Consider the following 14,665-nt stretch of genomic DNA (forward strand, 5'->3'; position numbering starts at 1 on the left):
TGTCACCACTAGGTAGTTATAGTTAGTACCTAGTTTCTATACAAAAGCATTTTCTGACTTGCATATATCTTTGGCGCCCGTGGATGAATCTTCACAAAGTTTTCAAAAAAGATTTGATTCTCGTTTTAGCTACGTGCTGGAAAGTTTTGGAGTGATCGTATAGCAGTGGAGGAGAAAAAGGAGGGGTTCTAAAATGTGTTTCCCAATGTTAATTCCCACAACATGTAGCAGGTTTTATCTGCATATAATTGTATGAGCAAAATCCCTACCAGTGCAGTATATACACCAAAATGTGATACTTTTTTGGATGTAAATTCTTGTGTACGCCAGAAACTGGTTATGCCACAGTCCTTAGAATGAGGATTCAAGAGTTTTAAAGGATTAACAGTGAATCTGGAGGGTCCAAGATTTTCAACCAGCCACAAGAGCTAACACAAATCACCAAAAAATAAAAATGAAACTTAAAGCCTGTCTATATGTTTTTGATTATCAAGGATTACTTTTTTCAGAGTGCATTGGAGTCAGGGCTCCCTCGTCTGGTGACATCCTGAAGTTGGGTGAAGCTAATGCCTGTTGGTCGATTCAAGAACTGGAATGCATGGATACGGATACATTTACAAAAAATGTGGAACTCTTTGGATCCATAAAGCGTTTCAACACATCTCAGATTATCATCATGAAGGAGAAAGCAAAGGAGGTGAATTCTAATTTTTCTGAATCTGGCCGCCCTTTACACAGCACTTCAAATTATGGTTTCTTCTCATCCACAAAAAGAACAAATGGAGCTTAATGTGTCGGCAATATTCCCCCTTTGAGGTTCTCTTTCTTTTCCGACCTTCTCTCTTTCTGTGTTAACAGGGATATATGGATAAATACCTGTTACATACCCTTGTCTATCTGAAGATAACAACACTTAGGGCCTGATTTAGATCTTGGCAGATGGAATACTCCATCACAAATCTGACAATATCCGTCCGCCATATTATGATCTCCATAGGATTTAAAGGGATAGTAATACCGCAGACACGATATCTATCACGTTTGTAATTGAGTATTCCCCTCCTCCAAGATCTAAATCAGGCCCTTATTTCTTTAAAGTTTTCCAAAGTGTGCTGTGGGACAGAAGCTGTACTAAACATGGCGAAGATGAGATGTTGTCTATTGCCAAAATTGCTAGCTATGGAACCTGGAGACATGGGCTCTACTCCCAGCTTTCCACTGCTATCTAATCAAAATCAATTGTAGGTCTCTTGGCTAACCAAAGTATTATCTCCATGTACATCAAATAATAAATGGTGTCAATGGCTGGAGCCTTGGCGAATATTACCAACATGCACTATGATATTTAGTCTTATTTAAATTCATTATGCCTCTTCATCAAGTGGATAAGCACATCAATCTGGCTTGGTTTTACCTTGTGTGCTCCCGAGCTTGATAACTGTAGTGTACTAGCTAGTAGTTTCCAAACTACATGTCCCTATCCACTTTCCAATGCACCTTGGTTTTTGTAATTTGGTCGCTGCCAAACCCCACACACTATGCTCCTCATACAATGACACAAGCTCTCCCCGCTGCTTCCTGGAAATGGATTTTTACTAAAGGAAACATGGATACGGAACCACTCCCTTCTGCTCAGGATTTATTACTGTTCAATTGGCATTACCTCTTAGTCCCCTTCCCTGTTCCTCTCATTACGAAATGAGACATGCATGCCTCCACAGACGCTTCTCCAACCCCAAATTCCTGTAAAAAATATCCCCACCTCTCCCTCCTGCTAAATATAGCTTTGGCTTGCCTAGATTATTAACAAATTGCAATTGGGAAAACACAATTACTTATGTATGAAACTTTTATTTTTAAAATAGTGGTAGTAGCGGTTCCTAGTGGGTTGCAAATCTACCAGCCTCATGAATATCAAAGAGGTATGTTGCAATTTGTGACCCACTAGGAACCATATCAACACAGTGATTTTGGCCTGCTGAGCTCATCAGACCACCATGTCTGTGTCTGCTTTTTAACAAAGCAATATATTTTTTTAAATACAACCGTTTTTCTATAAGGGAATGTGGGATATGTTTAAAAAAGTTTCTTTTTTTCTTTTTTTTGTTTAAGCAGACAGAATTGTCGCTTGGAACACTGCCTCCTTTCAAATAAACGTATTTTACATTCACAAAGGGGAAGGGGTTCCCAAGGATCCCTTCATATTGCAAACACATTACCACTACACTTCTGTAATTGATAAATTATTAATGCTTTGCCACAGGAATTCACAAAACATTAATATTTACCCTTCCAATTCCTTATTTGGAAGGTATGCCCCTTCCACATACCGAATCAGTATTTGGTCACGAACAAGTGCTACTAAATCGCAGATTGGTTTTGTTACATACCAAAATTCTTTTTTGCGGTTGGAATCAGGTTGATTCTGCAAAGCAGTGCGGTTGGGACCCCAAAAAAGCTTGATACATCTGGTCCTAAGTGTCTTTAACTTTGAGAGACAATCTTTTCTCTAATTATGTCCTGTTGTACTGTATGTATACAAAAAGAAAGGACTAAAAGAGGCATAAATTGAAGTTTCTAGTGCTGTGTCCATTCTTGACAGCCAAGTTAATAAGGCATCTGCAACATGTTTTGCACTGCTCCGTAACATGAGGAAAATTGTACCTGTTACTTGCATCTGCAAGAGCACTAATAGTTCAATGCACCATCCTACGCAAATATGTTAGTCTAGGAGCACTACACTATTTAATAAGGAGACTATATTGAGTACAAGCCTCAACTGCAAAGCTGGCACTGAGTAAGCCAAGACTTGCGTCTTCTTCGGAAGCACTAAAGGAACTCTATCGACTGCCAGTAAAGGGAAGGATTGTGTTTAAATCATTATGCATAGTATTTAAATCAATTTAGAACATTGCCTGTATACCCATACAAAAGAAAAGAAAATTATAAATATCATCTAGAAACTTACGGTCATTCACTGCCAATCTCCTCTGTATCCCTACATTTCGGAAAGCGAGAAAAGGAGGGCGAGTGCTTACTGTAAGGGTGGCAGAGCTATGGAACAAGTTACCAGCACCCCTCAGAGCTAGCAAGGATCTTCTTCAGTTCAGAAAGCACTTAAGTCTTGGCTATTCCCTTTATAACTGGCCAAACTGAGAAGGGTCCGCTGACTGAATAACAGTTTTCTTTTTTCTAAGGCTAGTGCCTGGATACCTTTGAGGTGAAACGTGCGCTCTATAATTGTTTCATAATAATATTAATAATAATAATAATATTGCTTTTGTGAGTGATGTGGGGTAGAAGCACTCAAAGAGAACTTGTAGCAGAAGTTGCTGTGCATTTTCATGGTAGATTCTGACTGATCCATACTCTGGCTCCTGTGAATGAAGAGAACACCTCTTATGCCGTCCTGGCCTGATAGGTCTGCACATACCACTTGAGCATAAAATGATGGAGTGCTTCTGCAAACTCAGTCATTTCCAGTATTCCAGTGAACTCTGCTCTTAGCCAGTTCTGCATTTATATAGATATCTATCTGTGAATACACATGAAACGAATGCACCAAACTTGACGTTGCATTGATGATTTATTTTATACACACAGGCCGTGGGGCTGGACTATATTATCCTAGTGAGTGAAGGATTATCAACAGTGGTTAATTATGGACCATTAGTAATGATTGCTGACAGTTTTCTTTGCACACTTCCACTTCCCTCAGGTAGCAACAGTTAAAAGATGACCACTGAGTCAGTTAGTACAGGCACCCATTTCATTGGAGGACCCTTGGTGGCAGAGACTAGATTACAGAAGCCAAGATGCTTTGTAAAGTGGATGGTAGTATGCAGTTTGGAAACATCTTTTTAGTTGTGCACTCTAGTGAAGACGAGTTACATGGGGGGAGGGCTTTCGAAATATCTCGGTAGATTTATCAGAAGTTTATCTTGCTTCGCCCATACACGAGAAAAGTTCCCTCTGTCATACAATGCATGGATATTGCAAGCCACAGAGGAGTTCGCAGACATGCTTGCAGACATGAAGAATGAAAATAGAATCTGCAGTACAAAATAAACTTGCTAGCAAAGCGGTTATTTCTTTTTGCAAAAATATGCTAGGAATAATTAAATATTAATCAGTTTAAATTGACAAAGTACTTTAGAATGTGAAGAAACACGCAGAGATTATATAATTCCTGTAATGACCTATGCGACAAAAATAAATATATTGCTATAATATCTCGTTTACGCTGACTACTCTTCTTCTTAGAAAACCACATCAGGAGAAGGAAAAGCACTTTCTCCTTTACTTTGCTTAAGCTACAGCTGAGACCCGCCTTTCACCTTGGCTGCTGGTTGTAGTACGAGGTATCAGAACTCAACTTTAATAAGTTAAGCAGTTGAGCAGCTATGTCACTTCTTTATTACAGGCGACTAGAAATGTCACATCTCGACTGTGATCAGAAAATTAAAGACAGTTGTTTTATGCTGGGATCGCAGGTTACCATGTACTATATTAGGATTTAATCTTGTACTTTATTGCATGTTATTGTCAACACAATGCTGCACATTTAAAAATGCAAAATAAGTACTGTAAAAACACAGTTTGAATGCACTATCCCTAATACAGTCATTGTAGAAGAAGAAAATATATAAATCAACTATAGCGCAGCAGAGAAGGTTGCAGATACTGTCATTGTTAAGACTGATGCAATAATGCCTGACAGAGTGTTCATTCTTATCTGTATTTGACTCTGAAGAATAACAGTTTCTTCATTCAATAGGTATGAATGCCATATAATTAATTGCTATGTATGTCATTCTTTTTTAAAGGTTTGGGGTGCACTGGCAAACTGGAAAAGTTACCACATTGTTTCCCTTGGACGCATTGCTTTGGCTCTAAACAGCAGTGAAATCGAGGAGCTAGATTTAAGTTCCTTAGATACTGTAGTCGCACTTAGTCAACAAACCGAATGGACCACTGACCAGGTAAAAATGCTTCTTTGAAATGATGTGTATTGAACATGGTTCCACATAAAATCTGCATGTCCATTCTCCAGACGGTTTCAGCAGAGAGAATCCCCTGGTAGAAGACCATCTGCAATACTTAGAGATCCCGATCCTTTCGATGGGCATTGGATTAGTGAAAGTTCTCCCTCTGAAAGGGCAGGGTCACTTCCCCTCAGCTCCAATGCTGGTCAACTGCAATGCAGATTGTAAACCATGTGGTTACAAACCACTGAAAGCCATTGCTTTCTTTTTCTGTGCATGATGGCCTATCACCGTTGTCACAGATCAGCACAAGCACTGGCAAAGCCATTAGGTTTTGCCTATGAAAGAACTATTAGCTTTGCCAATGTGCTTTAGTCATGTTCTTCACAGCGTGGTGGCTGTGTAGCATGGTTAAAAGTTAGCGGCATAGAGGAGAGTGATGTAGAGTGTCCTAGAGTGGAACACCAAAAATGAGAGTAGAGTGTGGTAGAGTGGAGTAGCAGAGAGTGTTGTGTGTTGGAGTGGCATAGTGTGGAGTGGCATAGAGTGGCCTACACTGGAGTGGCATAGAGTAGAGTGGACAGGTGTAGAGTGTATTGGTGTAGAGTGTTGCAGAGAACAGTGGCATAGAGTGCAGTGGCATTGAATGCAATGTCATTAAATTCAGTGATGTACAATGCAGCGCTGTTGAATGTAGTTGCGTAGATTGCAGTGGTGCACAGTAGAGTGGAGTTGTGGAGAGTGGAATGGCGTAGAGTGGAGAGGCGCAGACTGGAGTGTCTCAGAGTATAGTGATGCAAAGTAGAGTGCTCCAGTGTAAAGTGCAGTGGCAAAGAGTGCATTGGCATAGAGTAGAGTGGTACAGGGTGGAGTAGAGAGGCATTTACTCATAGCGTAAAGTGGCTTTGAGTACAGTGGCATATAGTGGAATGGTGTGGTGTAGAGTGCAGTGGCGTGGAGTGGTGTAGAGTGGAGTGTGGTGGTGTGGAGTGGTGCAGAGTAAAGTGGAGTATTCATGGTGTGGTAGCACACTGCCATTACAGACAACACATTTTCAATCGAAATGACCATTGCATTTAAACAGACATGTAGTTATATTAATAAAACTATACAGATCACAAACAAACAAAAAAGTGTGGAAATAGCATCACCTAGTTTAAAGATTCATTTTGATCATATTAAAGTACCTGTTTCTAACACACATCTGAAATAACGAAAAAATTAGCATCATTTCTCCGTTCATAATTCTTATAGATTCTGAATTACTTACACAGTTCAATTAAATGTTGATGTGTGCTAGAAAAAATTATTTCCACCCCCAGTAGCCAGCAAGATTGTCACATAAATCTTCTCACTTTGAAGTCAGGAAAAGAAAAGTAAACAGGTGCCCTTGGAAGACAGCGCATGACATTTGACCTCAGTCTTTGAATGCACAGCAAATGTGATGAGACAAGAACAAGATTTAAAGGCCTGTTTAAAGAAAGCAAGTTTGTGGAAGAATACAAAAAACATAGTTCAGGCAACAGGAGGGACAAACTGAACCTGGACAGCCTACAGCATAGAAAGCCAACAAATGAAAAGCCAGAAAGTGTGAGTTACAAACCACAAAGCCAATGGTAATCAACGCGCAGAATGTATTCCTAGGTCAACTTTCTGAAAGTCCCCAAGATGTCTTTACCAGACCAGACAGCTGCGCTGTCTGGAGGCTGTGACCTGAAAAGCATTGGAAAGAGGGATTTTCAATATTGGAAGCCTGAAACCTTGTGGCAGGTGGGCACCGGGGGGTTGGCTTAACCACGGCAGAGTCATCTAAGGCTCAACCCAGAGAAACCTGACAGCTCTCCCAGTACTAAATGAGGTGGAAAAACTGGGAGCTGGAAGTGCTGGGAGACCCCCAATTTGTGGCAGTTATCCCACCCCGCCAGACTCCAATGTTCCCATAGGTCTTTACTATTTTCCATTTTAAAAAAGAAAACATTTTTTATGTCTCCCTTCTATGAAATCAAAATGAGGATTTGAATGAGTAACAGTATAAAATAAACAGCTTGCTGAATTGCATCTGTTAGCAGGAGCAATATTTTTGCAGTTATAATTATCGTGAAGTAATCAAATATATAGCTTAGAGTTAGTTGACATTTCAAAGTGATATTGAACATTCTTTAGGTAGGTTTTAAGAATACGGATAACATTTTAGTGTTTTAATATTTAAAATACGTAAGGACCTTGAAGAAATCAATAAACACATTTTTGTTGTGCCACATTGTGAAAATTTGGCACATTATAAATGTGTACGCGCTGATTACTATACTAATTGTTTTGTCAGCGAGCATTCCTGGTCATAGTCGAGGAGCGATAGTAGCTCCTCATGGTGTCCGTGATGTGCTGAAATTATGTTGCCATTGGCAATATAACCTTATTATTGAGCCTGTACCATCATTTGCGCGTGAATTCGGAGGGGTGAATGTAAAATGGCATCCACTACCCCATGATGGTAAAATGGTTTCATGTTTGGGTGAACTGTTTCTTACAAACTATATTTACTTTAAGAATAATACAGAATGTTGGAGGCTTTTTCTATAGGAAGGTCAATCCTTGGAAAGACAAACAGTATTTGTTTATTGTTTATTTTTATTCCATTTCATAAAACATCCAAAACAATAATAGAGTAGATGCAGTCGCATTTTAACTATATTATATCATGAGGAAACCATATGATAATAAAACAGAAATCAAAAGGATGCACATCTCATTAAGTAGTAAACAAAGCCTAGGCACTTGAGGTGCACAATAACTCATGTGCTGCTTCCCACAAAGCGCAAATGCAGTGTATTTGCATAGTGCAGTTAGCACATCATCCACAAACCTACATGAACTTTCAGCGGGGCTGGGAACATGGTCAGCCTAATCATAAAAGACAACTAGTCAATACTGCAGCCCAGTCGGCCACTGTAGCATGGCAGCATCGGGCTAGATGGAGAGATCCAGCATCTGGGTCATGGCAGCGACAACATCTTGCGTTGTCCTTCAAGACACTCAGCCATTCTGTCTGGGAGGTAGTAGATCATGTGGAGTCCGTTGCAATGAACTTATGTGCCTGCAATTCAAGGATAATTCTCCAGTTTGGGTACAGCAGATTGTCCACTGGTCATCCATGATCAAAAATCCAGTTCTGAATCCCAGCTGTCCCTGGCAGTCAAACCACTCTGATCACTGTCCACCTCAATGGAACTCTAGAGTCGGGAGCGTAAGTGTCTTGATCAGAAATAACTATTAGTTCTGATAAGGTAAGGTGCTGGTTAAGTTCTATAGGAAATGTTGGGTACAGGACAAACATGCAGAGCATAGACGGTGGGATAGGAAAGGGTCTGGTACAGTACAGGGAGTTTTTATAATTAGAAAACAACATCTGGGAAGTCCATCGCCCAACGTCTTAAATTCCATCTTTAAAACTCCACACTGACCTTGGGTTCTAACGTGAGTACACTCAGGGGATTGCTCTGGATATTGCCTGAAATTGATTAAGCCAGTGCCAAGACCATCTGGTACAGGCCTCTCAATTTATACCATTTGAGGGCCAGTCATTGGGCAGACACAAGGAGCTGAAAAAGAGTGGGGAAAAGACAATTTACGTTTCCACAGTAAGAGGCGGAAAAAGGTGCTATAAAAACCATAAGTGCGTTAAGTGGGCCTGAGCACATAAATTACATAGTGAGGTAATAATATTTTACATAATATTCACATACAACATCCACTATGTAGACATATGCGACATGGTGTAAAATTGCAAGGCACATAAAATGTTAATACCTGCGTAATTAAAGTCAGTACATTGTAAGAGTGATTACTACTGTTTTCAATATTGTCTTTTACATTCCCATCCTGAAAAAGGACTCATGCTGCACCTCACTTAAGAGGTCCAACAACTATTTAGACAAGTCTGCCGTTCTTTGTGTTCCGATATGGAGGGTATGTGGCCTAGCAGATCAGGCTGCACTGTTCCTTTTAGGATTAGGAAATGATTGATTCGCAAATAATTGGCCCTTGTATGTAGAGGCACAGCGAGAAAAGAAACCGATGGACTGGAATGAGGCACAGTTTCATTACCAGAGGCTGAGATCAATTCAAGCATTCCATAATCACCTTTTGTTCTTCTCAGTTAAAATTCATAAGCAACTTAAAGTTATTAATACGTTGTATTCTTCCCTTCTTGGAATGTTTTAATGGCATTTGATGTATTTGAAATGTTATACGGTTCTATAAAGTATTAAGAGTAAATGAAAAAAAATGAAAAATTAACATTTGGCTTTGAAGCCTATTACCCCAAACAGTTTCACTACAGACTATTCCATGAGAAAAGTTAGATTCAATAGTTTGCTCGTAAATGTTTTGGGGGTGTTAAAGCCCTAAATTATATATGGTAAAGATAAATTCACCAAGAAAGGCAAGAATAAATTCGTCTACTTTTGGGTCAAAAGTTACTGGTACTTATTCCTAATACGCTGGAAAATCAAAAATTCCATCATTCATGCAATTTTTAAACAGTTTATACTTAAGCATCGGGGCTAATTCACAATGCACACATTATTTCTGTAATCGCGATTCTTCAAATGTTATACTTACATTCAACCAGAATTTAGAATAATGTGACCATGGGTTCCGAGAGTTGTTCTGTAATAGCACTGGAGGGCAATGTTGTATTTTGTTATTGTGTTCACTTATCCCTATATATTAGGTAGGTTTCAAGAGGGTGACTAATATCAATATGGCGTGTGAGTGGCAAGCGCTGAGCCAGAGATAGAAAAATTATTATGAGGAAAATGAGGATTACATTAAAAATTAATATTTGAAAATGGAAAATAACACTTCTTCATAGTTTCCAGGTTTTCTGATGATTCCTTCCCAAGCTCCTGTTGCAATAAATGCATACACCTGCATAATATAAAAATGTGATATTGGGCAGAACTGTAATGCAGATAATGCACAGTGAAAAATGTTAAAATCAGATAATTAAATATTCTACAGAAAAAATGTCAGAAAATACCATTTGAAAAGGCATCAATATATGATAGGAGTTAAGAACCCTGCTTGAGAAATATTTTTATTAAGAAAAATGTTCTTTAATAAACTTTTGTAATTTTTTCAGGCTAAAGCTATTTTTAAAGGAGTTCTAAATGACTCCCGCAAGTCAGTGAGTGATCTAAAAAGCATTGACTTGGTGGGATTGGGGACCAATTTATGTGCAGTTGACTTCAAAGAGATACCTTCAATCAAGACGTCTGAATTCAGGTAGAAACTGTCTACTGCGATCATATACTTTTAAGGTGTCAAATAGGACACATCTTTATTTAAAAGTGGTCTATTTGATTGTGGTTATGAGAGGACAAAATATGAAAAGTATGTATTGCAAATATCATAGAGTTGATGTTATTTATATATTTCTTTGAATTGGATGTTGCACATCCTGCTTAAATAGAGATATTGTGTTACAATGCATTTTCATTGCAAACATTTATATGACAGACACAATGCTCACTCACACATTAACACAAAACAACATTACTGAAAATAAGTGCATGTTTCAACAGCAGATAGGAAGATGCACATTTGGATGTGGCTACTTTGTCCATGATGAACTATGTTTTATTTTTAAAAGTTTCAAACTACAAAAATTTTCTAAATGTTAAACACAAACAACACAATGAACTACAGGTTAAGTCGTGGAAGTTTTAAGAAAAGTTCTCTTCATTGTGTTTTCGTGGTGATAGATTTTTCTGGCGAAATGACTGATACTTAAAAATCTTCATCTAGAAGTGCTGAGAGCCAAATCCGGCAGAGCAAAAAAGTGTTTAGGTATACAGCTGTTCAATACCCCAATAAGGTTTCTCCCTTCATATAGTTTCAAAACTGTGTAGGATGGAGTCAGTGCTCTATATACCAAGTACTGTCTTTTAGTATGGACTACAATCCATTAATCTAGAGGTAAAAGATGACCGATGTGCACCTGGGAGAACCTTCATGCCTAAATATTAAAAAAACAAATTAATATCTACGGTAGTTGACAAGCTTTTTCATGATTCATTTTATATCTCAGATAAATGGTAACCAGGAAGGAAGTGTTTGAGGGGCTTTGGATCCACACCAGAACTGCCACCAGTAAATAATGCCCTTGAAAAGGAATATGTTGGTATTTTCACGTGATGATTCAGAACACAAGCCTCTGTTCTCTACACAATTCCCATGCCATGCACCCAGGCAGATAGGTTTTCATTTCAACGTCTCATGCAACAAAAATTGTCAACAATTCTTTCCTCAGTGGACACAGCTGGGCCCCTGTACTATAGCTCTCCCTTACTGGCAAAGTTAAGACCTCTAAGAATGACCAGCAGTGAGGCTTGTGGCATGATTCATAGCCCTTTGGAATGTGATCCTTGAAGAAAGATCTCATTATGGTAGTCACTGTGTGACAGGACCACTAATATCTTGAGAGTGATGTAGTAATGAGTGGGTAGTGAAGGTAGAATACCACGATAAGAACAGATGAGAATGGACACTTTGCTGGTCACTGTGATGACTTGTGTAGTGAACGATAGCTCCGAGTCAAAACCGGCCCCTGGAGTTTGATGGGGAACAGCTGGCACACCTAGAGTTAGGCTTTTGAAATTGTTCCATGCGAGAAACCCCTGAGACAAAAATTAGAACTTCCATTTTGCCCCATTCATGGAGACTTAGGCCCATATTTATACTTTTTGACGCAAAACTGCGCCAACGCAGTTTTGCGTCAAAAAAATTAGCGCCGGCTAACGCCATTCTGAAGCACCATGCGGGCGCTGTATTTATTGAATGACGTTAGCCGGCGTTAGCCGCCGGCGCTGTCTGGTGTGCGTTAAAAAAAACGACGTACACCAGGCAGCGCCGGCGTAGGGGGAAAATGGCGTATGGGCGTCCAGAAATGGTGCAAGTCAGGCTGAGGCAAAAAAATCGCCACAACCCGATTTGCGCCATTTTTTTACGACGCCCATCCCCCATTGGAATGACTCCTGTCTTAGCAAAGACAGGAGTCATGCCCCCTTGCCCAATGGCCATGCCCAGGGGACTTATGTCCCCTGGGCATGGTCATTGGGCATAGTGGCATGTAGGGGGGCACAAATCAGGCCCCCCTATGCCACCAAAAAAAAAAAAAAAAATACTTACCTGGACTTACCTTAATGTCCCTGGGGTGGGTCCCTCCATCCTTGGGTGTCCTCCTGGGGTGGGCAAGGGTGGCAGGGGGTGTCCCTGGGGGCTGGGGAGGGCACCTCTGGGCTCATTCTGAGCCCACAGGTCCCTTAACGCCTGCCCTGACCCAGGCGCTAAAATCCGGCGCAAATGCGGGTTTTTTAGACCCGCCCACTCCCGGGCGTCATTTTTGCCCGGGAGTATAAATACGACGCATATGCATCGCAGTCATTTTTTAAGACGGGAACGCCTACCTTGCATATCATTAACGCAAGGAAGGTGTTCACGCAAAAAAATGACGCTAACTCCATGAACTTTGGCGCTAGACGCGTCTAACGCCAAAGTATAAATATGGAGTTAGTTTTGCGTCGAATTTGCGTCGAAAAAAACGACGCAAATTCGGCGCAAACGGAGTATAAATATGCCCCTTAATTTTAAGTCATCCACTGTTCTCATTCACATCTGAGAAGCAGTCAATGAATGTCGGTGTCTTATGCACATAGTTGATACCCAGTGATATGGCTATTAGGTTGTGAATAGTTTTAGCTGTGTCCTGAAGAATCAGCAAATGGAGGAACATTGGGGCACACCAATTGGTCATTCTGGGCATATTTTAGAGAGGTAAGGACTTAGGGCCTCATTATGATTTTGGCAGTCCTAAAGGTGGACTGCCAAAGCCATGGGGAGGACGCCACCGTCATACGGGTAGAGTCCCTCCAAGTGAATTACAATGTTTCTGCCGGGCTGACTGGTGGGAACACGGCTACGGTATTGGCCTTTGTCCTTTAAGGCACCCCAGAACCATCTGCAAAGCCCCCTGCACTGGCTTTCCACCAGCCTTTCCATGGTGGGGTGACCGCCATGGAAAGGCTGGCAGAAAGTGGGGTTGTAAGCAGCCAGGCAGCACGGAGTTCAGCACCGCCCTGGCTGGTTACAATTCCGACCACCGTCGACCTGTTGGGAACCACCTTCCCGGCGGAGGTAATGGTCACCTGGGGGGTCCACCCCACAGGGTTGTAATGTGGCGGTGGTACTGCCCTGATTGCAGCAGTCTGACTGCAACGCAAGTGTGGTGGTCCTCGGACTGCCACACTCGTAAGGAGGCCGTTAATGTTTCCTTTTGGGTAAAACTTTAAAGCATCTGAACCATCAGAGCACAATCCATTTTTATGCCAAAAGGAGTAAATACATCCTTGAGCGAGTGTGTGTGTTTGAGAGAGAGAGAGAGAGAGAGAGAGAGAGGGATTAAAACACTGTCCTGGCCTAGTTCCTTTTTAAGCTGCAGCTCTTCCGTGGCTTTCACTGTTGTGGGTCTGTAATCTATTGGGGTCAAAAGCCCAAATGAAATTCAGAAGGGAGTTTTCTAGTTTTCAAGTAGGAAAAGAAATGAGACATCAATGTAGGTTAAAGATATAGTAATCTTGAGATGGATCAATAGTTTGCAGTTACCTCTGGATTAGTACTTGGATTAATGAGAAGCAGACTGGTAAAAATGTATTTGTAATTCAGGGGAACCTATTCAAACTTTAGTGAGCCATTTAGAGAATCTTCTGTTGGATGCCTTGATGGCAGACTAACAGAGTACATTAATGGTAGCATTGTATGTATTAAGGTGAAAGGCAGCAGGGTTTATTTTATTAGTGACTTTTTATGGTGGTATCACTTGGATCTAGAGACTTTGTTGCACACTAGGGTAGTGGAAGACTGATGAGTGGCATTCAGATAAACTTGCTTTTGGCACTGAAAAAAGACATCAGGTCATTGCACACTTGTTTGCATTGGCGGCAGTCGTGGTGTTGCAAGAAGGTTTATAGTTACTTCTTATTATCTCCAAGAAATTGCCAGATTTCGAAAATCAAGACCAGCCTTTTTAGTTCTGTACAAGGCTAATTTGCTGCCATGGTTTTTCAAAGTGGTTCTATCTGGAGTGTTATCTATCTTTTCATGGAGAGGAGATGCCTTTGCCGTGGCAGTGCTGGTGGTTTGATTGAGGTCAGGGCCAGCTTTAGCGCTGGTGGGACCCTGTGCGACTGTCTTTTTGGCACCCCCACCCCAATGTGCCCCTCATCTCTCCATAGCCCCCCTTTCACATACATTCATTTGTTTTAAAGTGCTTGTAAGGGCTGGCTTTACTAATCCACTCAGCTATCCACATAAAATATAGTTCTCTTATTTGCAGCAGGCATATTAACCCTCTGCGCTAGTTTATGGTGAGTCAAAACTGCCACTAGACAAACCGCCCATCTTTCTCCCTAGCAGGAACATTAATCACAGGAGGTATCTTGACATTTTAATTGTTTCCTGAAGGCTGGATGCACAAGAAACCTTTCAGCAGGTGCTTTTAAATCGCAAGTTTCAAAGGTCATTGCTAAACACAGTGACCCTCTGAGCTCAGTGACCCCCCACCCCAATCCAGGGCAGCACCTGCTGCAGCTGCACCGCCCTAAAGCTGGCCCTGATTGAGG

At 40.8% G+C, this 14,665-nt stretch overlaps 1 protein-coding gene across 1 annotated transcript in view; it reads left to right on the top strand.

The window, feature by feature from the left end:
* OTOA (otoancorin) overlaps positions 1-14,665 on the top strand; it is a 291,404-nt gene that overhangs the window by 221,559 nt on the left and 55,180 nt on the right. Inside the window, 3 exon segments of the mRNA XM_069212309.1 lie at positions 510-697; positions 4,827-4,982; positions 10,129-10,271. Of these exon segments, the coding sequence (XP_069068410.1) occupies positions 510-697; positions 4,827-4,982; positions 10,129-10,271 (487 nt within the window).

The sequence above is a fragment of the Pleurodeles waltl genome, chromosome 10 (genome assembly GCF_031143425.1).
Source record: "Pleurodeles waltl isolate 20211129_DDA chromosome 10, aPleWal1.hap1.20221129, whole genome shotgun sequence".
Lineage (NCBI taxonomy): Eukaryota > Metazoa > Chordata > Amphibia > Caudata > Salamandridae > Pleurodeles > Pleurodeles waltl.